General features: G+C 35.7%; 2 protein-coding genes and 1 long non-coding RNA gene across 3 annotated transcripts; 1 reads left to right on the top strand and 2 right to left on the bottom strand.

Annotated features, from left to right (window-relative positions):
* Positions 1 to 895: 895 nt before the first annotated feature.
* On the bottom strand, positions 896 to 1,846 carry LOC135120984 (uncharacterized). The gene is made up of 2 exons (XM_064045303.1): positions 1,756 to 1,846; positions 896 to 1,641 (listed from the first exon to the last, which is right to left on the bottom strand). The coding sequence occupies exons 1-2, from the start codon at positions 1,844 to 1,846 to the stop codon at positions 896 to 898; spliced, it is 837 nt and encodes a 278-aa protein (XP_063901373.1).
* A 1,046-nt stretch (positions 1,847 to 2,892) lies between these two features.
* On the bottom strand, positions 2,893 to 6,021 carry LOC135120983 (uncharacterized). Its single transcript, XM_064045302.1, has one exon. It carries the CDS (start codon positions 6,019 to 6,021, stop codon positions 2,893 to 2,895), a length of 3,129 nt encoding a protein of 1,042 aa, XP_063901372.1.
* A 10,724-nt stretch (positions 6,022 to 16,745) lies between these two features.
* Positions 16,746 to 19,141, top strand: LOC135120987 (uncharacterized). The gene is made up of 3 exons (XR_010278812.1): positions 16,746 to 16,888; positions 16,945 to 17,148; positions 19,091 to 19,141. It is a non-coding gene; the product is annotated as an uncharacterized LOC135120987 (long non-coding RNA).
* The last annotated feature ends 6,123 nt before the right edge of the window (positions 19,142 to 25,264 follow it).

The following is a 25,264-nucleotide window of genomic DNA, read 5'->3' as shown; positions in this document are numbered from 1 at the left end:
GGCTCGGAAAGTGCAACGAAACCATCAAATTTTAGCTAGAAACTGTATTTTTGTCGATTTTTATTGAATTTGAACTATATTTCAACGATTTTTGATGGTTCCTAGCCACCAAACACACTTAAAGCATGCAGAATCGACTCAGAATAGGAAAAGGAGACGTTTAGTTCAATTTTATGCATTCTGGCGTTCGTAGATACAAGAAAACTGTTAAAATTCTTCAGAAACGTCACTTTTGAAGTGTTTTCTTGTACTTTTAAGCCACTCAGATACCCTACGAACGCCAGAATGCATAAAATTGACCTAAACGTCTCCTTTTCCTATTCTGAGTCGATTCTGCATGCTTTAAGTGTGTTTGGTGGCTCAGAACCATCAAAAATCGTTGAAATATAGTTCAAATTCAATAAAAATCGACAAAAATACATGTTGCGAGCGAGGCAACTAGCCAATTTATTTGAGTTGAAATGAAGAAATATAAGAGGGATGAAAATCCTACCTGGCGGATGAGTTTTCTTGGAGAAGAGGATGAGACTCGGGGTGGTTGTCTTGCGTCTTCTGCTGGCGCCAGCGGGTTTCACCTCGTGTCTTTTTCTACGCGTCCCTTATTGCACGCGCACGTTAAACGTCAAAGGGTCGTACTCGTACTCTTAAAACCGCGCACCGCTCTCTCTCTCTCTGTTATGCCGCCGATAGATGGCGCTAACATAACCGCCCACCAAATTTTCGGGGAAAATTTTAGGAAAATGAGAATAAATTCTAGGGACGGTTGAATGATAACCAAGTACATAAAGAATTGATAATAGATCCCAAAGATAATAACTACTGAAAAAAGAAAATAAAGGAGAATTCTGAAAAGAAAGGGGAAAAAATAAAGGAGAAAAAGAAAAAGGGGGAGACTTTACTGAGGGGGTAAAGTCACGAGTTTGTTAACGGGACGAATATATTGTCCTGAAGCAGTCCTAACTCTCACGACCCGGACAACTCCGTCGGGTCCAGGCTGGACTGTTTCAACACGACCAATAGGCCATGATAATGGATGAGTATTGATTCCACACATGAATACGACGTCACCTTCTTGAATGTTAGGTGCACTACGGTGCCATTTGCGCCTTTGAGTTTGTGTATGTAGGTATTCTTGCGTCCAACGACGCCAAAACTGTTGGAAAAGTTGACGAAGGCGCTGCCAACGGCATTTAAAAGTTATGTTTCCTGGTATATCGGGTTCGGGAGGAGAAAGTAGCGGTGATCCTATAAGGAAATGTCCAGGACTCAAATAATCAATGTTTTCCATGGGGTCGAAAGAAACTGAACATAATGGTCGGCTGTTCAATGTGGCTTCTATACGAGCGAATAAAGTTGTATATTCCTCGAAGGTATGTGCTGTATCTTTGATAAGTCGCTTCAGGAGGTTTTTAGCGGATTTTATTCCAGCCTCCCAAATTCCGCCGAAGTTGGATGCAGTGGGAGGGTTGAAATTCCAGTTTATTTGTTTGGCCGACAAGGAGGAGAAAATTTGATCCTTATGTTCATGTAAAAATCTGGTTATTTCCTTTAAATGGTTTGCTGCTCCAATATAGTTTCGTCCACAATCGGAATAAATGGTTTGAGGAAGGCCACGTCGTGATACAAATCGATCAAAGGCAGCTAAAAAGGCAGAAGTAGAAAGCTCAGTGACAAATTCGAGATGAGTGGCTTTGGTGCTCATGCAAACAAATAAGCATAAATACCCTTTATAGATTCGGGCGCTACGGCGTTTACTTTCTTTCACAAGAAAGGGTCCGCCGAAATCGGTGCCAACTTGTAAAAATGCTCGCACCAGTTGAGTTCTATATGCAGGAAGATCTGCCATGATAGGCTGAGCCGGAGTTGCCTTGAATCTATGGCAAGTTAAACATCTGTGTATTCGCTGACGTAATAAAGAACGCAGGGAAACTATCCAAAATTTTTGGGAGATAAGAGCTTGTACGGTTAAAGGCCCAGAATGTAAAGAGTACAGGTGATAGAAATCGCAAATAAGAGCAGACAAATGTGAGTGTTTGGGAAGTAGAAGTGGATGTTTTTGTTCAAATGGAAGATAAGAATGACGTAGACGTCCGCCCACCCTGAGGAGCCCAGCTGTATCCAAGAATGGTGACAATTTTGATAAAGCTGTGGGTATAGATATGTTATTCTTGAGTTTCTCAATGATGTCAACATAGTAATGTCGCTGAACGATGAAAACGCAGGATATTAATGCTTCTCGCAGTTCATTCAAAAAAGGGCTCCAGTTTTGCGTTGATTATGGTATCGAGCATTATTGATAAATCGTCGTACATACGCAAAAACTCTTTGAAGTCGAACAAGTGAGGAGAATTTACAAAGAACGTCTTCAGTGGTGTGCACATTAAGAACAATCTTGCCCTTGCGCTTCTCGGGAATATCGCTATCAGGGATAGATGTTCTTTGACGGGGCCACTTGTTAGGCGGTTGTGATAAGAATTCTGGTCCATAAATCCAAGAAGGAAAAGTAGATAATTGTTGAGGAGTCATTCCCCGGGAAGCGGCGTCTGCGCAGTTCTCTTTAGAGCTTATGTAATACCAGCTTTCAGGATTGGTAAGCTCAATTATTTTAACTACTCGATTAGCTACAAAGGGTTTTAAAATATGAGGCATAGTTTGTAGCCAGGCTAAGACGATTTGAGCATCAGTGTATAGTAGAGTTTCTTCCATCTTGAAAGTAGAAAGAGATTTTCGAACGGAGACAAATAACTTCGCTAACAGCAGTGCTCCTGAGAGTTCAAGGCGAGGAATGCTTAGCGGTGTGAGGGGTGCAACTTTGCTCTTTGCTTTGAGAAGTATGGTGTAATTAGAGCTGTCACGTAAGAAACAGAGGTAAATACACGCGGCGAACCCCTTTTAGGAAGCATCGCAGAAGCCTATTAATAGGAGTTGCTGATAATCATTTGGGAATTTTCTTGGAATCTTGATTTGTTGGAGAAGGTGGATTTCTGCAACAAATGTCTCCCATTGATGTCGGAGAATTGGATTCAGCGGTTCGTCCCAATCACACTGAAAGAGCAATAATTGTTGTAAGAAATGTTTAGCCCAAAAAACCACGGGCGTCAACCAGCCGAGAGGATCAAAAATCTGAGAGATGTAAGAGAGAATAGTTCTTTTCGTGGAAGGACCTTGAAATTGATGAGTGTGGTATGTGAAATTGTCCGAATTTGGTTCCCACATGAGCCCAAGAATTTTAAATGCAGATTCTTCTGTCGAAAATACTATGGGATTTTCAAGATACTGTGCAGGCAGAGAATTCAGTGATTCAGGAAGGTTGCTGCACCATTTTCTTAGCTCGAATCCACCTTTGGACAAAAGGTTAATCAGTTCGGTTTTAAGCTTTTCCGCTTCTTTCATTGAAGCAGCTCCAGTCACAATATCGTCCAGATAACTGTGCGCAATCAATGCATTTGAGGCGAGAGGATATTGTGCTCCTTCATCAGTGACTAATTGATGAAGAACTCTCTGTGCGAGATATGCGGATGAGGTTAGTCCATAAGTAACGGTATTAAGCTCATACTCTTGGACAGGAAGGTTGGGTTTTGATCTCCAAAAGATATGCTGGAACTGTCGATCTTGAGGTACTAGCATGATTTGCCGGTACATCATGCGGATATCAGCGCAAATGGCAACTTCGTGAACTCGAAAAGATATCAAAATATCGGACAAATCATTTTGCAGTTTAGGGCCGGGTAGTAAGCGTTCGTTTAATGAGCTTCCTTTGGAATCGAGAGCTGATCCATTGAAAACGACTCTTATTTTAGTGGAAGAACTCGTTTGCTTGAAAACACAATGGTGAGGCAAAATGTAGGACGATGGCTTTGTAATGACATTCATGTGGCGTAGATCTTCATATTCAGTAAGGAAGGCTTGATACGGCGCTTCGGTTCCGGGTTGTTTATGTAAACGCTTTTCCAAGTTAAAGAAGCTCTTCATGGCAATGTGTCTATTTACACCAAGGGAAGTACATCCTTTTTTGAAGGGTAAAGACACAGAATATCTGCCAGAAGCATCACGAGAGTGGGTTTGAAGAAAGTGTTCTTCACAAAATACGTCATCAGGATTAACAGGTTTTGAAATCTCAATTTCTTCTTGCTCCCAGAATTGTCGTAATAAAGAATCCAGTGAAGGGTTGACGACGAGTAACGAAACTGAAGAGGTAGTAGGGTGTTCTATTGAGGTATTTCCCATTATTATCCAACCAAAAAGTGTTCGAATCGCAGAAGGATTCCCGGAAATTATATGTGGTGAATGAGGTGATAAAATATGTGGGTAAATATCTGCACCGATAAGAAAATCTATTTTTGAAGGTTGATCAAAGGAAGAATCGGCAAGGTCGATTTCCATAAATTTTTGACGAATAGAAGTTGGTAGAGGAAGCGTAGGCAATTTATTGGCGATGGATGTTAACACCACAGCATTGACCTTGAGACTTTCAGATGAATATTTGGAACGTAAAATGCAGTTCACTATTCCTTGGGTTTTTGTGTATGATCCTGATATACCACTTACCTCGATATTTTTTGCTTGCGATCGCCTAAGACCCAATCTGTTCACTGTTCTTAAAGTTATCGCGGAGATTTGCGATCCAGGATCAACAACTGCTCGAATTGGCCAAAAGATTCCAGCTTCATCTTGAATAAAAAGCTGTACTGTTCCTAATAAAACATGATGGGGAAGCAGGTTGTTCGTAGTTCGACAGGATAGTGTTACAGTAGTACTATTCGGTGGAATTTCCTTTGTACTGTCCTTCTCTGCATGCAAGAGTGTGTGATGTTTGCCATTGCAGTGTTTACACGTATTTGTAGAAGCACAAGAGGTTAGGAAATGGTTACCCAGGCAGTTGAAACATCGTTTGAGAGATTTTATCGTATCATATTTTTGTTGGATACCTTGGGCGAGAAATTCTTCACAACGTGATAGTGAATGACTACTTTGGCATAATGGACACGTCGGTGCAGGTGGTAGTCCCTTTCGAGAGCTTCCAGGGCTATTATTTTCCTTCGTTTTAGTAAGGAAAGAGTTGGGGCGCTTGGATGGTAGAGATTTTAAGCGCGATTTGCTCGTGTTGGAGGTTTCAGCAGCGCCGACAACTTCAAATGTCTTGCATTGTTCTGTTACGAAGTCGATTAATTCTTTATACGTGGGAATGCTGTTACTCTGTATTTTGGCTTCAAAGGCTTTACGAATATTCGTATCAAGGTTTTCAGAAACCATTTGGAACAAGAGAAAGTCAGCAAGATCGGGAATATTCAGAGCTCTCAAAGCGTTTATGGAGTTTGAATGAATGTTGAGAAAGTGTTGAAGGCCGTTGCGGGTGTTCAAAGATGAACCAGTAAAATTTTTGATTTGGGAAAGATAATGAATGGCGAGTCTTCTTTTGTTTTGGTAACGATTTTGTAGAGCTGCGAAGGCAAGGTCGTAATTTTCGGGAGTGACTTCGAGCGCCGAAATGACTGCTAATGCGTCGGAATGAAGCAGTGATCGCAAATAAACAAATTTCTCCGCTGATGAAAGCGTTGCGTTTTTGTGAATAATTGAAGTAAACAAAGAAATAAAATTATTACAATCTTCGATCTTTCCGCTGAACTTTGGAATGGCAATATTAGGTAGAGAGGATTTGCTAGCCGTGGACGTGTGTGGGGCTGAACTGGTATCGCTCGAGGCTGGCATACTTCGAATCAGATCCATATATTTTCCACGAACTTCGTAGATGATATTATCACATGCTTTTTGGACATTTAGAACCTCCAATTTATCTGCAGCAATTTTTATTTGCGAATTGCGGTCGATTATTTGATCTTGAATTCCCTCAAATCTTGCCTCCAATTCCACTAATTTATCAATTCGAGGTCGAAACAAGCGAACATTTTCTGAGGTTAGGGTTCGAGAAGAATCCAGAACGTTCTGAATTCTAGCAAATAGTGATTCACGTTTAATGCGTAATCCCTCCAGCTCGGTAAGGATTTCTTCGGGTGTGGGCATTTTGTAAACAAATCACACGATTGAATTGTAAACAAACCAATAAGCAACGAGGAGACAAAAAGCGGTTTGCGATAAGGATGCTCGAGTGAAGAAAAACTTCGACTGTCGCCGGGTACGATAAAGAGAGCAAAAACTACCAGAAATGAATGATTTAAACAACATGTATTGCGAAATGGACTGTATTCAGAGGAATGATCCGGCTCGAAGGACCAATATGTTGCGAGCGAGGCAACTAGCCAATTTATTTGAGTTGAGATGAAGAAATATAAGAGGGATGAAAATCCTACCTGGTGGATGAGTTTTCTTGGAGAAGAGGATGAGACTCGGGGTGGTTGTCTTGCGTCTTCTGCTGGCGCCAGCGGGTTTCACCTCGTGTCTTTTTCTACGCGTCCCTTATTGCACGCGCACGTTAAACGTCAAAGGGTCGTACTCGTACTTTTAAAACCGCGCACCGCTCTCTCTCTCTCTGTTATGCCGCCGATAGATGGCGCTAACATACAGTTTCTAGCTAAAATTTGATGGTTTCGTTGCACTTTCCGAGCCCGTGTGGTATCTGAGTGGCTTAAAAGTACAAGAAAACACTTCAAAAGTAACGTTTCTGAAGAATTTTAACAGTTTTCTTGTATCTACGAACGCCAGAATGCATAAAATTGACCTAAACGTCTCCTTTTCCTATTCTGAGTCGATTCTGCATGCTTTAAGTGTGTTTGGTGGCTCAGAACCATCAAAAATCGTTGAAATATAGTTCAAATTCAATAAAAATCGACAAAAATACAGTTTCTAGCTAAAATTTGATGGTTTCGTTGCACTTTCCGAGCCCGTTGGGTATCTGAGTGGCTTAAAAGTACAAGAAAACACTTCAAAAGTGACGTTTCTGAAGAATTTTAACAGTTTTCTTGTATCTACGAACGCCAGAATGCATAAAATTGACCTAAACGTCTCCTTTTCCTATTCTGAGTCGATTCTGCATGCTTTAAGTGTGTTTGGTGGCTCAGAACCATCAAAAATCGTTGAAATATAGTTCAAATTCAATAAAAATCGACAAAAATACAGTTTCTAGCTAAAATTTGATGGTTTCGTTGCACTTTCCGAGCCCATAGGGTATCTGAGTGGCTTAAAAGTACAAGAAAACACTTCAAAAGTGACGTTTCTGTAGAATTTTAACAGTTTTCTTGTATCTACGAACGCCAGAATGCATAAAATTTACCTAAACGTCTCCTTTTCCTATTCTGAGTCGATTCTGCATGCTTTAAGTGTGTTTGGTGGCTCAGAACCATCAAAAATCGTTGAAATATAGTTCAAATTCAATAAAAATCGACAAAAATACAGTTTCTAGCTAAAATTTGATGGTTTCGTTGCACTTTCCGAGCCCGTTGGGTATCTGAGTGGCTTAAAAGTACAAGAAAACACTTCAAAAGTGACGTTTCTGAAGAATTTTAACAGTTTTCTTGTATCTACGAACGCCAGATTCATAAAATTGACCTAAACGTCTCCTTTTCCTATTCTGAGTCGATTCTGCATGCTTTAAGTGTGTTTGGTGGCTCAGAACCATCAAAAATCGTTGAAATATCGTTCAAATTCAATAAAAATCGACAAAAATACAGTTTCTAGCTAAAATTTGATGGTTTCGTTGCACTTTCCGAGCCCATAGGGTATCTGAGTGGCTTAAAAGTACAAGAAAAGTGTGTTTGGTGGCTCAGAACCATCAAAAATCGTTGAAATATAGTTCAAATTCAATAAAAATCGACAAAAATACAGTTTCTAGCTAAAATTTGATGGTTTCGTTGCACTTTCCGAGCCCGTTGGGTATCTGAGTGGCTTAAAAGTACAAGAAAACACTTCAAAAGTGACGTTTCTGAAGAATTTTAACAGTTTTCTTGTATCTACGAACGCCAGAATGCATAAAATTGACCTAAACGTCTCCTTTTCCTATTCTGAGTCGATTCTGCATGCTTTAAGTGTGTTTGGTGGCTCAGAACCATCAAAAATCGTTGAAATATAGTTCAAATTCAATAAAAATCGACAAAAATACAGTTTCTAGCTAAAATTTGATGGTTTCGTTGCACTTTCCGAGCCCATAGGGTATCTGAGTGGCTTAAAAGTACAAGAAAACACTTCAAAAGTGACGTTTCTGTAGAATTTTAACAGTTTTCTTGTATCTACGAACGCCAGAATGCATAAAATTTACCTAAACGTCTCCTTTTCCTATTCTGAGTCGATTCTGCATGCTTTAAGTGTGTTTGGTGGCTCAGAACCATCAAAAATCGTTGAAATATAGTTCAAATTCAATAAAAATCGACAAAAATACAGTTTCTAGCTAAAATTTGATGGTTTCGTTGCACTTTCCGAGCCCGTTGGGTATCTGAGTGGCTTAAAAGTACAAGAAAACACTTCAAAAGTGACGTTTCTGAAGAATTTTAACAGTTTTCTTGTATCTACGAACGCCAGATTCATAAAATTGACCTAAACGTCTCCTTTTCCTATTCTGAGTCGATTCTGCATGCTTTAAGTGTGTTTGGTGGCTCAGAACCATCAAAAATCGTTGAAATATCGTTCAAATTCAATAAAAATCGACAAAAATACAGTTTCTAGCTAAAATTTGATGGTTTCGTTGCACTTTCCGAGCCCATAGGGTATCTGAGTGGCTTAAAAGTACAAGAAAAGTGTGTTTGGTGGCTCAGAACCATCAAAAATCGTTGAAATATAGTTCAAATTCAATAAAAATCGACAAAAATACAGTTTCTAGCTAAAATTTGATGGTTTCGTTGCACTTTCCGTGCCCATAGGGTATCTGAGTGGCTTAAAAGTACAAGAAAAGTGTGTTTGGTGGCTCAGAACCATCAAAAATACTTGAAATATAGTTCAAATTCAATAAAAATCGACAAAAATACAGTTTCTAGCTAAAATTTGATGGTTTCGTTGCACTTTCCGAGCCCGTAGGGTATCTGAGTGGCTTAAAAGTACAAGAAAACACTTCAAAAGTGACGTTTCTGAAGAATTTTAACAGTTTTCTTGTATCTACGAACGCCAGAATGCATAAAATTGACCTTAACGTTTTCTTTTCCAATTCTGAGTCGATTCTGCATGCTTTAAGTGTGTTTGGTGGCTCAGAACCATCAAAAATCGTTGAAATATGGTTCAAGTTCAATAAAAATCGACAAAAATACAGTTTCTAGCTAAAATTTGATGGTTTCTTTGCACTTTCCGAGACCGTAGGGTATCTGAGTGGCTTAAAAGCACAAGAAAACACTTCAAAAGTGACGTTTCTGAAGAATTTTAACAGTTTTCTTGTATCTACGAACGCAAGAATGCATAAAATTGACCTAAACGTCTCCTTTTCCCATTCTGAGTCGATACTGCATGCTTTAAGTGTGTTTGGTGGCTCAGAACCATCAAAAATCGTTGAAATATAGTTCAAATTCAATAAAAATCGACAAAAATACAGTTTCTAGCTAAAATTTGATAGTTTCGTTGCACTTTCCGAGCCCGTAGGGTATCTGAGTGGCTTAAAAGTACAAGAAAACACTTCAAAAGTGACGTTTCTGAAGAATTTTAACAGTTTTCTTCTATCTACGAACGCCAGAATGCATAAAATTGACCTAAACGTCTCCTTTTCCTATTCTGAGTCGATTCTGCATGCTTTAAGTGTGTTTGGTGTCTCAGAACCATCAAAAATCGTTGAAATATAGTTCAAATTCAATAAAAATCGACAAAAATACAGTTTCTAGCTAAAATTTGATGGTTTCGTTGCACTTTCCGAGCCCGTAGGGTATCTGAGTGGCTTAAAAGTACAAGAAAACACTTCAAAAGTGACGTTTCTGAAGAATTTTAACAGTTTTCTTGTATCTACGAACGCCAGAATGCATAAAATTGACCTAAACGTCTCCTTTTCCTATTCTGAGTCGATTCTGCATGCTTTAAGTGTGTTTGGTGGCTCAGAACCATCAAAAATCGTTGAAATATAGTTCAAATTCAATAAAAATTGACAAAAATACAGTTTCTAGCTAAAATTTGATGGTTTCGTTGCACTTTCCGAGCCCGTTGGGTATCTGAGTGGCTTAAAAGTACAAGAAAACACTTCAAAAGTGACGTTTCTGAAGAATTTTAACAGTTTTCTTGTATCTACGAACGCCAGAATGCATAAAATTGACCTAAACGTCTCCTTTTCCTATTCTGAGTCGATTCTGCATGCTTTAAGTGTGTTTGGTGGCTCAGAACCATCAAAAATCGTTGAAATATAGTTCAAATTCAATAAAAATCGACAAAAATACAGTTTCTAGCTAAAATTTGATGGTTTCGTTGCACTTTCCGTGCCCATAGGGTATCTGAGTGGCTTAAAAGTACAAGAAAAGTGTGTTTGGTGGCTCAGAACCATCAAAAATACTTGAAATATAGTTCAAATTCAATAAAAATCGACAAAAATACAGTTTCTAGCTAAAATTTGATGGTTTCGTTGCACTTTCCGAGCCCGTAGGGTATCTGAGTGGCTGAAAAGTACAAGAAAACACTTCAAAAGTGACGTTTCTGGAGAATTTTAACAGTTTTCTTGTATCTACGAACGCCAGAATGCATAAAATTGACCTTAACGTTTTCTTTTCCAATTCTGAGTCGATTCTACATGCTTTAAGTGTGTTTGGTGGCTCAGAACCATCAAAAATCGTTGAAATATGGTTCAAATTCAATAAAAATCGACAAAAATACAGTTTCTAGCTAAAATTTGATGGTTTCTTTGCACTTTCCGAGACCGTAGGGTATCTGAGTGGCTTAAAAGCACAAGAAAACACTTCAAAAGTGACGTTTCTGGAGAATTTTAACAGTTTTCTTGTATCTACGAACGCAAGAATGCATAAAATTGACCTAAACGTCTCCTTTTCCCATTCTGAGTCGATACTGCATGCTTTAAGTGTGTTTGGTGGCTCAGAACCATCAAAAATCGTTGAAATATAGTTCAAATTCAATAAAAATCGACAAAAATACAGTTTCTAGCTAAAATTTGATAGTTTCGTTGCACTTTCCGAGCCCGTAGGTTATCTGAGTGGCTTAAAAGTACAAGAAAACACTTCAAAAGTGACGTTTCTGAAGAATTTTAACAGTTTTCTTCTATCTACGAACGCCAGAATGCATAAAATTGACCTAAACGTCTCCTTTTCCTATTCTGAGTCGATTCTGCATGCTTTAAGTGTGTTTGGTGGCTCAGAACCATCAAAAATCGTTGAAATATAGTTCAAATTCAATAAAAATCGACAAAAATACAGTTTCTAGCTAAAATTTGATGGTTTCGTTGCGCTTTCCGAGCCCGTAGGGTATCTGAGTGGCTTAAAAGTACAAGAAAACACTTCAAAAGTGACGTTTCTGAAGAATTTTAACAGTTTTCTTGTATCTACGAACGCCAGATTCATAAAATTGACCTAAACGTCTCCTTTTCCTATTCTGAGTCGATTCTGCATGCTTTAAGTGTGTTTGGTGGCTCAGAACCATCAAAAATCGTTGAAATATTGTTCAAATTCAATAAAAATCGACAAAAGACAGTTTCTAGCTAAAATTTGATGGTTTCGTTGCACTTTCCGAGCCCATTGGGTATCTGAGTGGCTTAAAAGTACAAGAATAGTGTGTTTGGTGACTCAGAACCATCAAAAATCTTTGAAATATAGTTCAAATTCAATAAAAATCGACAAAAATACAGTTTCTAGCTAAAATTTGATGGTTTCGTTGCACTTTCCGTGCCCATAGGGTATCTGAGTGGCTTAAAAGTACAAGAAAACACTTCAAAAGTGACGTTTCTGAAGAATTTTAACAGTTTTCTTGTATCTACGAACGCAAGAATGCATAAAATTGACCTAAACGTCTCCTTTTCCCATTCTGAGTCGATACTGCATGCTTTAAGTGTGTTTGGTGGCTCAGAACCATCAAAAATCGTTGAAATATAGTTCAAATTCAATAAAAATCGACAAAAATACAGTTTCTAGCTAAAATTTTATGGTTTCGTTGCGCTTTCCGAGCCCGTAGGGTATCTGAGTGGCTTAGAAGTACAAGAAAACACTTCAAAAGTGGCGTTTCTGAAGAATTTTAACAGTTTTCTTGTATCTACGAACGCCAGAATGCATAAAATTGACCTAAACGTCTCCTTTTCCTATTCTGAGTCGATTCTGCATGCTTTAAGTGTGTTTGGTGGCTCAGAACCATCAAAAATCGTTGAAATATAGTTCAAATTCAATAAAAATCGACAAAAATACAGTTTCTAGCTAAAATTTGACGGTTTCGTTGCACTTTCCGAGCCCGTAGGGTATCTGAGTGGCTTAAAAGTACAAGAAAACACTTCAAAAGTGACGTTTCTGAAGAATTATAACAGTTTTCTTGTATCTACGAACGCCAGAATGCATAAAATTAACCTAAACGTCTCCTTTTCCTATTCTGAGTCGATTCTGCATGCTTTAAGTGTGTTTGGTGGCTCAGAACCATCAAAAATCGTTGAAATATAGTTCAAATTCAATAAAAATCGCCAAAAATACAGTTTCTAGCTAAAATTTGATGGTTTCGTTGCAATTTCCGAGCCCATAGGGTATCTGAGTGGCTTAAAAGTACCCAGTAAACCAGTTGTGATGTTGACGTGACAGGTACGTACTCACAAAAGAACAATAAGTACATCGCATGATTATGTCTTAACGATATACCTGGAACGTAAGCTATATAACATCACAATGGAGTACTCATGCTATGTAACAAACACGTAATGTTGACTACATTTACTACATATCTCATTATTATGTCGCAGCGATATAGCTTGCATATAAGCATTTAATCATCACACTGTGGTACCCCTGTTATGTAACTAACACCTAATGTTAACTGCATTTACTAGATGTCTCATTATTGTGTCGCAGCGATATAGTTGGCAGGTAATACATGCTTCGGAATATTTTATTTTTATTAGTTAATTATGCAAAGTGTTTTTCAGTTGATTTTACAAAATGGCATGTTAAATCGAAAATTAACGTTTCTGACAGGGCAACAGCAAAAAACATTTAAAAACATACATATCGAGTATTATATAGCTCTATTTTATATTTATTATTTATGTTTGTGTTGCAAGTAAATAGTATATTCATAAACAAAAGATGCTGAGTCTTAAAAAAAGAAATTTCTTCCCTGTCTTAAATCTTGCACAACCGAGATGACGCCAATAGTGAGTTGCTCTTAATTTTTTTTTTCATATTATATTTCCTGTAATTATATTTATTTATAATTTTATTTTTATATGTCCATAACGACCTGCGCTTTATAAAACAGAACAAAAGACTTAATGCACATAGTTTATGATCAGAATTAAAAAATGTTCGATCTAACAGGTAATACGAATTAAGACTAGTAATGAGACATTATTTTTTAACCTCTGCCTATGCGTCACTACCAAAAAGGAACAATTATACATATACAGAATTTTGAAATGAGCTCGAAAAATAAAATGATATATTTCATTATTTTATTAATTCTAATGCAAAATATGTTGATCGGCAACAAAAGCAACAAAAAGAAAAAAATCGAAATTAAAAAACTAATCTATTTCAAGGTCAGCGATATCGTTCTTAAATAAAAATGAATTAAATAATTTCTTCACTTCCAATGTAATCTTGGGCTCTAAAATAAACTGGTAATGTATAATGTATAATTATAATTGAGTATTTTCGTGGTTGATCTTTAAATTATTATTTATTCAAAAAATTCACTTAATTTCATATCCAATATGTAACTAACTGAAAACTGATAATAAAGCAGCAGATATGACGAAATAGTGTAGACTTTTTTTAATGTCGGTAATAGAGTGTATGTATAATAACTAGAGAGCGGAAAATATGCAGCAAAATTTTGGGAAATATGATCATATGACATGCATCAAATTTATGCAAATATGCAATAACTTTCTTAATATATGCAGAGATATGCAATTGCATATGCTCCAAAAATAAAAAAAGCGTAATAACCGAACTAAATTTATTTACAAATTGCAAAAACACCTCACCTTTTATTACAAAAAATACATAAATCACATTGCAAAGTGTTTAATTAGATCTCACTGACAAATAAATGACATTTTTTAAGATAACATTCTTATACTCAAAAATAAATATTTGTAAACAGAACGAATTAAAAAATAGTAGTAATCGACTATTTAATTACTATTTTGGTAACAATTTATTTTTAAATATTTTTCGAAATATTCTAACAAAAATTTTTCCGGTGATTCTAAAGTATGTATTTGTAAGTAGAAAAATTGCGTACTGCGTCCACAGATGTAAAAATACTTATCGGATTAGAGCAGTCACAACAAAACACAGTTCCTTCTTGAAGAGTAAGTTCAGGAAAAGGTTTAATTCATAAATTAATTTGAGTTATCTACACATTGACACACATCTCTATCGCTTTAAATACTTAAATGCAAACTCACGATGAAAAATAATAGGATAACGTCCCTTCGACCATGATAAAAGACCATTAATACAACGAACAAAAATATTGAAATGAACGGTATTTCCAAAAGTAATTAGGACCCGAATTTACCTGGAAGGATGGCTTAACACCCGGTGGTTCTTCGAAACTACTATAAAACCCAAACCTTTCCCAGTTATTTGAAGCTCAGGACAATATTTGCAATATGATTAGTGAAATTTCGTTTTTCTAGAAAAATGCCGATCGAATGGCATTTTTTTTTCAAAGTAGCACAAAAATTGATAAAAATGCAAAATATGGACCCGTTACGTGAAATATGCAGCAGAAGGTAAATATATGCAAATATGCAATTTTTTTATAGCTGTTACTTAGTTTATATCGTGGATTTCAAGCCGATTGACTCAGTCCGATCCGATTGAAACTAATGGTATAAACGCTGCAGATCGAATGTTGAAGCGGATTGACTATCAAAATTCGATCCGACAAACTAGTCGGATCGAATCGAACCGATCGGATCTAAGACGAATTCAAATGCTTGAAGATGCGATGTAAACGGGCTTGAACTTTTATAGGTTTATTATTTATGTTGACCACTTCACAGATAAAAAGAAATAATGTTACACTATTATCTTTCTCCAAACGTCAAACTCAAACCAATTTCAAACTACAAATTAGTAGATCGAACGGACTGTTTTCCGTGATATAAACGCCCGTAGATTAAAGTGAGTTTGACAATTTCGATCGTCTCGAAATTCGATCGGATCGAAATCTACGATATAAACAAACTATGTGTATTCATTTTTAATTAGCATGATTCGTTCACATATTAAATATCAAGACTTATATGCAAAAAATAACGGATATGCAAATTTCATAAAATCCGCTCTCTAAATTAATAATCAATACATCGGGTATGTTTCTGTTGTTGTCTTCGTTGGACACCACTGTATTTACAGTATCTAAGCAGGTATACGTTTCCGCCCCTAAAATCCCACGTGCGGCATCCTTTGCCCACGTAAATACAGTACCTGGAATGAAAACAGAAACAGAAATAGTTTTACAACACCCTATCAAAATTTAAAAAAACCACTATGGTATTATTTGAAATTTATTGTTAAAGATTATATGGTCAATTAGATGTGGGTCGTCGTATTCTTTAAAAAGTGACCTTCGTCAGTGAGTTCGTAATGCTTAATTAATAATTATATTCAGAGCGAAAAATACAACGGCTTTATTAGAAATATACCAAAGACAAGTTTTTTTCATTGTAATAATTTCTAAGAATTATTTCTGTAAACTTGTTTACTTGAAATGTTATTTTGTAAGTACCTGCTTGGCAAATTATAAATAGAACATCTGTAAGGTGACCAGATTTCAAAAGTCCGAAATCGGAACATTAGTTTCCATTTCCATCGTAATCTGATATATAACTGCTTTGAATATTTTTAGTTGTAATATACTAACAGTAGTACTGACATATGCTGACATTTAAAACAGTGCTGACAACCGTATCGATACAAGTTTTGTTCCCAATTTTTCACAAAATAAAATTACTATTCATGAAAATTAGTGATTTATCCGAGGATTTATTTTTATTCTTATCAAATTTATATAGAAATCGGAACATTCACGGAACGAATGTTTTAATCGGAACATTTATTAGACGAAATTTGAAATAGGAATTATTAGAGTATTGAAATCGATAGAGTTCCGATCACATCGGAAAGTCTGGTCACCTTAAACATCTGGGGTAATATAGGGAAGACCCAACGACACAAACAAAGCCATAAAAATTCTTTGCCCATTGTCCCTGAAACGAGACAAGGTTTTGAAGAGTTCATTCGTCGAATTTTGATTTTATAAAGACGTTTATAAAGCGATGATGGGTAGCAAAAAAACTAGAGAGTGGTTAATTTTGATTTTATTAAATTTATTTTATCTAATAAAAAAATAACGCTCAACTTCTGCATTTACTATCCACCAGATGTTTGGGGGGTGCAGTCGGACCTTTGTTGGTTTGGTTTGTCTATGAGTCGACGATCCCTTTTTTCCGCATTTATGGTTATTGCACTTCACACTCACAGTGAAGCTGTCGAATTCCATTTAGCCATTTCGTTTACAACCACCGAACCTTTCTCGTGAATCCGTAACTCACTTCATTTTTAATGCAGTTTTGTGAAATTGTGCCATTCAGCGTGGGTTGAATTTACACTAGGTAAGTTAGTATAATTCTAATGAAGTAATCATTTTAATTTTTACATGCTTCTGTTGTTTTTGATAATTGTACGTAAATAACAACAACAGTTTTTTCAGACAAGCTGGAAATACCACCATTAATCACTGAAGATACTCCCGCTGATTTTGAAGAACGTACGGTGATTGTTTTTGAGAGTGAGGTGCTTTGCCATAACATGTTGCAAAGGTATGTTACTGCAATTTTTTATGAACTAGGTGCTAATGAACATAATTTTACTCTAGACTTGAAACAAATACAAAAAATATGTGCGAAATAAAAGAAATTCTAAAGGAAACGAGTGAACAAATCTCCAATATGAAAACGTCATCAAATGTGACAAATCAAAAAGAAAACAGTAATAGAAGATATGCCGCCAAGACCACAAGTAACCAAATTTTGAGGAATTAGAAGACTATCTCTGCCTACTACAACAAGCAGGTTTCTTTGTAAGTTAAAAAAATACAATTAGTCCAGTCAAATTAGCGATCAACCTCGGAATAAGAGATAATAAGCTGAATTTTCGTATATACCTTCATTTTAGCGTTCTAAAAGTTGTCTCAAAAGTCTCATAAAATCTCGTGTCTGCGTCGTAAGTTATTCAAGGTCAAAGGTCAAGAAAAACATTATTTTGCGATTATCTCGGTTTCTATTGCTCTAATGATGTTAACACTTATTATCATAATTGTAGAGCACAAAATTTGGGACAAATTTTTTTTGAAACATTTTTTGATACACTTAATCGTTTTTGAGATAGAGGGCAGTGGGCGCGCAGCGTTCATCCATACATACTGTAATGCAATCAACCGTGAATATCTGTGAATACTACCTTGAATTTTGAAAAATTTGTATTATTTATCAGTTAATACATTGCATTTAATAACATTTTGCATATTTTCAATACATTTATTTAATGATACTTACCTACTTTGTGTAATTAAAAACTCTTTAAATGACATATTTATTGTAGGTATATCTTAGGTTAGATTATTATATATCTTAAAGTTATATTAATTTTTTCAAAGTAAATTTTAAGGAAGTAAAACGAGTTAATATATTTTAATTTTATCTTTATTCAGCAGCTGTACATTTCTTACGATTGAAATTGAATTGCAGTGAAAATCTGTAAATTTTTAATAATTTAAAGAACAAAAGTATCAATTTTCTTCTTCTTCACCGTTATCTTCTGGACGTTCGGGAATTTCTGTTTCATCGTCGTCATCTTCGGTGCCCTGAATTGTTGTTTCCAGACCTTCCAGTTATAATCATGATAGAAAAATAAGTATTTAAAAACTTACACATTTTAAAGATATAAATAAATTGAGATATATAATAAATATTTCATTAAATGAGTTTTTAATTACACAAAGTAGGTAAGTATTATTCTATGAATATATTGAAAATATGTAAAATGTTATTAAATACAATGTATTAATTGATTAATAATACAAATTATTCAAAATTCAAGGTAGTATTCACAGATATTCACGGTTGATTGCATTACAGTACGTATGGACGAGCGCTGCGCGCTCACTGTCCTCTATCTCAAAAACGATTGAGCGCATGAAAAAATATTTCAAATCAAATTTGTTCCAAATTTTGTGCTCTACAATTATGATAATAATTGTTAAAATCATTGGAGCAATACAAACTGAGATAATTGCAAAAAACTGTTTATCTTGACTTTTGACCTTGAATAACTTACGACGCAGACACGAGATTTTATGAGACTTTTGAGACAACTTTTAGAACGCCAAAATTAAGGCGTATACAAAAATTCAGCTTATTGTCTCTCATTCCGAGGTTGATCCCTTTTTTATGCTAAAATGACTGGACTAAATATATTTATATGTACTTACATATAACATAATTTTGGATATTATATACAGGTAGATGCCTGTAATACTATAACACTTTTTAGTCACCTACTAAACATGACACATTTCGCTTAACACGTTACATACATAGTGGGTTGCAGAAAAGTCTTATAGTGAAGCACCCTGTATGTTATACATACGCGGTGACTTCCAAATAGATTCGGAAAAAAAAAACTTTTAATTGTCACACGGATTCAAAGTAATTAAATTGCTGCTCCAGTTTCAAGAAACAAATACGGAACATCTTGTTGAATGTAAATCATGCGGCAATGATTTATTCAGTTTCAATTGTGACTAAATTTTTTCTTTATTTTTGCTGTGTGTTGCTTAGATGAAAACAAATGGCACTGAATGAGGTGTAGATCTTGATATTTTTTCCCCTGAATTAGGACTAGATAAAAGAAATTACTTAAAATTTTCTCTACTTCGTGATGTTGTGGTTTTATTTTCCGAACTTATTTCAGAGTCACTCGATATATACACATAAAAATATTTTCTTCTTTTCTTATTTCAGGAACTGCTATCGTCCCAGATAGGTGGTAATGGGAAAAAGAACAATGTGGGGGGTATATTAAAAAAAAAATTCAGTGAATTTGCTGTAGCTTGTTTGTTCGGTAGGAAAATTCCAAAATGGCTGGGACAAAAACAATGAATATTATGAAAGGTATTTTTTTTTTGCAATAAGTATAATTATTACAATTTTTATTTTTGAAGAAATTACAATGAAGACCCATTCCACAATAGAAAAAGAAGTAGAACAACGCTGCTCAGAGTGGCTACGGCATTCTAGTCAACGCCTGAAGAAAGAAAAAACAACGACAGTTTATAGTTTCTGTGTCTTTTTTTAAGTGTAAATTATATTGTATTATTTTCGAATTAGGAAATCATATATACATATATTTATTTATTTATATTATGAATTTATATTAATTTTTATATTTTATTACTTATTACATATTATATTTTTTCAAACATTGAATAAAATAATAATTTACTGTAAGCTCTAAATTTTACTCTCCATATCCATATCCCTAAATGGTAACTAGATTTTCTGAAATGCCTAATCATATCGCATAGATCATGTTAATAAAATATACTGAGTCATATGTTTACGATGTTGCGATATAAACGTAACGTCTATGTCCATTTAATACGTTATATTGGCGTTTAAAATAAAACGTAACAGATACATACAATATAGAGAATCTAGCGACATACTAACACAACGTTATGATGATGTACCAGCGAGCACGTCTCTAGTCTGAAACAGTGTGGATGTCACCAGTATGTTACAAGCATGGGTCACTGTTGATTACATTACATAGCACAGGGAAAGCAAATGTACGCAGTTTGGGATGTAACAGCTAACAAGATCGTAGACAGAGTTAAGTGGCATTAACATCGTTACGACATAACTGTGTTTACTGGGTACAAGAAAACACTTCAAAAGTGACGTTTCTGAAGAATTTTAACAGTTTTCTTGTATCTACGAACGCCAGAATGCATAAAATTGATCTAAACGTCTCCTTTTCCTATTCTGAGTCGATTCTGCATGCTTTAAGTGTGTTTGGTGGCTCAGAACCATCAAAAATCGTTGAAATATAGTTCAAATTCAAGAAAAATCGACAAAAATACAGTTTCTAGCTAAAATTTGATGGTTTCGTTGCACTTTCCGAGCCCTTAGGGTATCTGAGTGGCTTAAAAGTACAAGAAAACACTTCAAAAGTGACGTTTCTGAAGAATTTTAACAGTTTTCTTGTATCTACGAACGCCAGATTCATAAAATTGACCTAAACGTCTCCTTTTCCTATTCTGAGTCGATTCTGCATGCTTTAAGTGTGTTTGGTGGCTCAGAACCATCAAAAATCGTTGAAATATTGTTCAAATTCAATAAAAATCGACAAAAATACAGTTTCTAGCTAAAATTTGATGGTTTCGTTGCACTTTCCGAGCCCATAGGGTATCTGAGTGGCTTAAAAGTACAAGAAAAGTGTGTTTGGTGGCTCAGAACCATCAAAAATAGTTGAAATATAGTTCAAATTCAATAAAAATCGACAAAAATACAGTTTCTAGCTAAAATTTGATGGTTTCGTTGCACTTTCCGAGCCCGTTGGGTATCTGAGTGGCTTAAAAGTACAAGAAAACACTTCAAAAGTGACGTTTCTGAAGAATTTTAACAGTTTTCTTGTATCTACGAACGCAAGAATGCATAAAATTGACCTAAACGTCTCCTTTTCCCATTCTGAGTCGATACTGCATGCTTTAAGTGTGTTTGGTGGCTCAGAACCATCAAAAATCGTTGAAATATAGTTCAAATTCAATAAAAATCGACAAAAATACAGTTTCTAGCTAAAATTTGATAGTTTCGTTGCACTTTCCGAGCCCGTAGGGTATCTGAGTGGCTTAAAAGTACAAGAAAACACTTCAAAAGTGACGTTTCTGAAGAATTTTAACAGTTTTCTTGTATCTACGAACGCCAGAATTCATAAAATTGACCTAAACGTCTCCTTTTCCTATTCTGAGTCGATTCTGCATGCTTTAAGTGTGTTTGGTGGCTCAGAACCATCAAAAATCGTTGAAATATAGTTCAAATTCAATAAAAATCGACAAAAATACAGTTTCTAGCTAAAATTTGATGGTTTCGTTGCGCTTTCCGAGCCCGTAGGGTATCTGAGTGGCTTAAAAGTACAAGAAAACACTTCAAAAGTGGCGTTTCTGAAGAATTTTAACAGTTTTCTTGTATCTACGAACGCCAGAATGCATAAAATTGACCTAAACGTCTCCTTTTCCTATTCTGAGTCGATTCTGCATGCTTTAAGTGTGTTTGGTGGCTCAGAACCATCAAAAATCGTTGAAATATAGTTCAAATTCAATAAAAATCGACAAAAATACAGTTTCTAGCTAAAATTTGACGGTTTCGTTGCACTTTCCGAGCCCGTAGGGTATCTGAGTGGCTTAAAAGTACAAGAAAACACTTCAAAAGTGACGTTTCTGAAGAATTATAACAGTTTTCTTGTATCTACGAACGCCAGAATGCATAAAATTGACCTAAACGTCTCCTTTTCCTATTCTGAGTCGATTCTGCATGCTTTAAGTGTGTTTGGTGGCTCAGAACCATCAAAAATCGTTGAAATATAGTTCAAATTCAATAAAAATCGCCAAAAATACAGTTTCTAGCTAAAATTTGATGGTTTCGTTGCACTTTCCGAGCCCTTAGGGTAACTGAGTGGCTTAAAAGTACAAGAAAACACTTCAAAAGTGACGTTTCTGAAGAATTTTAACAGTTTTCTTGTATCTACGAACGCCAGATTCATAAAATTGACCTAAACGTCTCCTTTTCCTATTCTGAGTCGATTCTGCATGCTTTAAGTGTGTTTGGTGGCTCAGAACCATCAAAAATCGTTGAAATATAGTTCAAATTCAATAAAAATCGACAAAAATACAGTTTCTAGCTAAAAGTTGATGGTTTCGTTGCACTTTCCGAGCCCATTGGGTATCTGAGTGGCTTAAAAGTACAAGAAAAGTGTGTTTGGTGGCTCAGAACCATCAAAAATCGTTGAAATATAGTTCAAATTCAATAAAAATCGACAAAAATACAGTTTCTAGCTAAAATTTGATGGTTTCGTTGCACTTTCCGTGCCCATAGGGTATCTGAGTGGCTTAAAAGTACAAGAAAAGTGTGTTTGGTGGCTCAGAACCATCAAAAATAGTTGAAATATAGTTCAAATTCAATAAAAATCGACAAAAATACAGTTTCTAGCTAAAATTTGATGGTTTCGTTGCACTTTCCGAGCCCATTGGGTATCTGAGTGGCTTAAAAGTACAAGAAAACACTTCAAAAGTGACGTTTCTGAAGAATTTTAACAGTTTTCTTGTATCTACGAACGCCAGAATGCATAAAATTGACCTTAACGTTTTCTTTTCCAATTCTGAGTCGATTCTGCATGCTTTAAGTGTGTTTGGTGGCTCAGAACCATCAAAAATCGTTGAAATATGGTTCAAATTCAATAAAAATCGAAAAAATACAGTTTCTAGCTAAAATTTGATGGTTTCGTTGCACTTTCCGAGCCCATAGGGTCTCTGAGTGGCTTAAAAGTACAAGAAAACACTTCAAAAGTGACGTTTCTGAAGAATTTTAACAGTTTTCTTGTATCTACGAACGCCAGAATGCATAAAATTGACCTTAACGTTTTCTTTTCCAATTCTGAGTCGATTCTGCATGCTTTAAGTGTGTTTGGTGGCTCAGAACCATCAAAAATCGTTGAAATATGGTTCAAATTCAATAAAAATCGACAAAAATACAGTTTCTAGCTAAAATTTGATGGTTTCGTTGCACTTTCCGAGACCGTAGGGTATCTGAGTGGCTTAAAAGCACAAGAAAACACTTCAAAAGTGACGTTTCTGAAGAATTTTAACAGTTTTCTTGTATCTACGAACGCAAGAATGCATAAAATTGACCTAAACGTCTCCTTTTCCCATTCTGAGTCGATACTGCATGCTTTAAGTGTGTTTGGTGGCTCAGAACCATCAAAAATCGTTGAAATGTAGTTCAAATTCAATAAAAATCGAAAAAAATACAGTTTCTAGCTAAAATTTGATGGTTTCGTTGCACTTTCCGAGCCCGTAGGGTATCTGAGTGGCTTAAAAGTACAAGAAAACACTTCAAAAGTGACGTTTCTGAAGAATTTTAACAGTTTTCTTGTATCTACGAACGCCAGAATGCATAAAATTGACCTAAATGTCTCCTTTTCCTATTCTGAGTCGATTCTGCATGCTTTAAGTGTGTTTGGTGGCTCAGAACCATCAAAAATCGTTGAAATATTGTTCAAATTCAATAAAAATCGACAAAAATACAGTTTCTAGCTAAAATTTGATGGTTTCGTTGCACTTTCCGAGCCCGTACGGTATCTGAGTGGCTTAAAAGTACAAGAAAACACTTCAAAAGTGACGTTTCTGAAGAATTTTAACAGTTTTCTTGTATCTACGAACGCCAGAATGCATAAAATTGACCTAAACGTCTCCTTTTCCTATTCTGAGTCGATTCTGCATGTTTTAAGTGTGTTTGGTGGCCCAGAACCATCAAAAATCGTTGAAATATAGTTCAAATTCAATAAAAATCGCCAAAAATACAGTTTCTAGCTAAAATTTGATGGTTTCGTTGCACTTTCCGAGCCCGTAGGGTATCTGAGTGGCTTAAAAGTACAAGAAAACACTTCAAAAGTGACGTTTCTGAAGAATTATAACAGTTTTCTTGTATCTACGAACGCCAGAATGCATAAAATTGACCTAAACGTCTCCTTTTCCTATTCTGAGTCGATTCTGCATGCTTTAAGTGTGTTTGGTGGCTCAGAACCATCAAAAATCGTTGAAATATAGTTGAAATTCAATAAAAATCGACAAAAATACAGCTTCTAGCTAAAATTTGATGGTTTCGTTGCACTTTCCGAGCCCATAGGGTATCTGAGTGGCTTAAAAGTACAAGAAAACACTTCAAAAGTGACGTTTCTGTAGAATTTTAACAGTTTTCTTGTATCTACGAACGCCAGAATGCATAAAATTTACCTAAACGTCTCCTTTTCCTATTCTGAGTCGATTCTGCATGTTTTAAGTGTGTTTGGTGGCTCAGAACCATCAAAAATCGTTGAAATATAGTTCAAATTCAATAAAAATCGACAAAAATACAGTTTCTAGCTAAAATTTGATGGTTTCGTTGCACTTTCCGAGCCCGTTGGGTATCTGAGTGGCTTAAAAGTACAAGAAAACACTTCAAAAGTGCCGTTTCTGAAGAATTTTAACAGTTTTCTTGTATCTACGAACGCCAGAATGCATAAAATCGACCTAAACGTCTCCTTTTCCTATTCTGAGTCGATTCTGCATGCTTTAAGTGTGTTTGGTGGCTCAGAACCATCAAAAATCGTTGAAATATAGTTCAAATTCAATAAAAATCGACAAAAATACAGTTTCTAGCTAAAATTTGATGGTTTCGTTGCACTTTCCGAGCCCGTAGGTTATCTGAGTGGCTTAAAAGTACAAGAAAACACTTCAAAAGTGGCGTTTCTGAAGAATTTTAACAGTTTTCTTGTATCTACGAACGCCAGAATGCATAAAATTGACCTAAACGTCTCCTTTTCCTATTCTGAGTCGATTCTGCATGCTTTAAGTGTGTTTGGTGGCTCAGAACCATCAAAAATCGTTGAAATATAGTTCAAATTCAATAAAAATCGACAAAAATACAGTTTCTAGCTAAAATTTGATGGTTTCGTTGCACTTTCCGAGCCCGTTGGGTATCTGAGTGGCTTAAAAGTACAAGAAAACACTTCAAAAGTGACGTTTCTGAAGAATTTTAACAGTTTTCTTGTATCTACGAACGCCAGAATGCATAAAATTGACCTAAACGTCTCCTTTTCCTATTCTGAGTCGATTCTGCATGCCATAAGTGTGTTTGGTGGCTCAGAACCATCAAAAATCGTTGAAATATAGTTCAAATTCAATAAAAATCGACAAAAATACAGTTTCTAGCTAAAATTTGATGGTTTCGTTGCACTTTCCGAGCCCGTTGGGTATCTGAGTGGCTTAAAAGTACAAGAAAACACTTCAAAAGTGACGTTTCTGAAGAATTTTAACAGTTTTCTTGTATCTACGAACGCCAGAATGCATAAAATTGACCTAAACGTCTCCTTTTCCTATT

The sequence above is a fragment of the Zophobas morio genome, unplaced genomic scaffold, assembly GCF_036711695.1.
Source record: "Zophobas morio isolate AGI-343-1 ecotype UQ-CSIRO unplaced genomic scaffold, CSIRO_AGI_Zmor_V1 ptg000471l, whole genome shotgun sequence".
NCBI classification, from domain to species: Eukaryota; Metazoa; Arthropoda; class Insecta; order Coleoptera; family Tenebrionidae; genus Zophobas; species Zophobas morio.
This window is presented reverse-complemented; position numbering and strand designations above follow the sequence as displayed.

What these genes read in the sequence shown, in the direction of transcription:
- LOC135120983 (XM_064045302.1), bottom strand. Translation starts at nt 6,021, where the DNA reads ATGCCCACACCCGAAGAAATCCTTACCGAGCTGGAGGGATTACGCATT.
- LOC135120984 (XM_064045303.1), bottom strand. Translation starts at nt 1,846, where the DNA reads ATGGCAGATCTTCCTGCATATAGAACTCAACTGGTGCGAGCATTTTTA. An exon ending in ACCCTTTCTTGTGAAAGAAA is followed by an intron (nt 1,642 to 1,755) that starts GTAAACGCCGTA and finishes CTGCCTTTTTAG; the next exon opens with CTGCCTTTGATCGATTTGTA.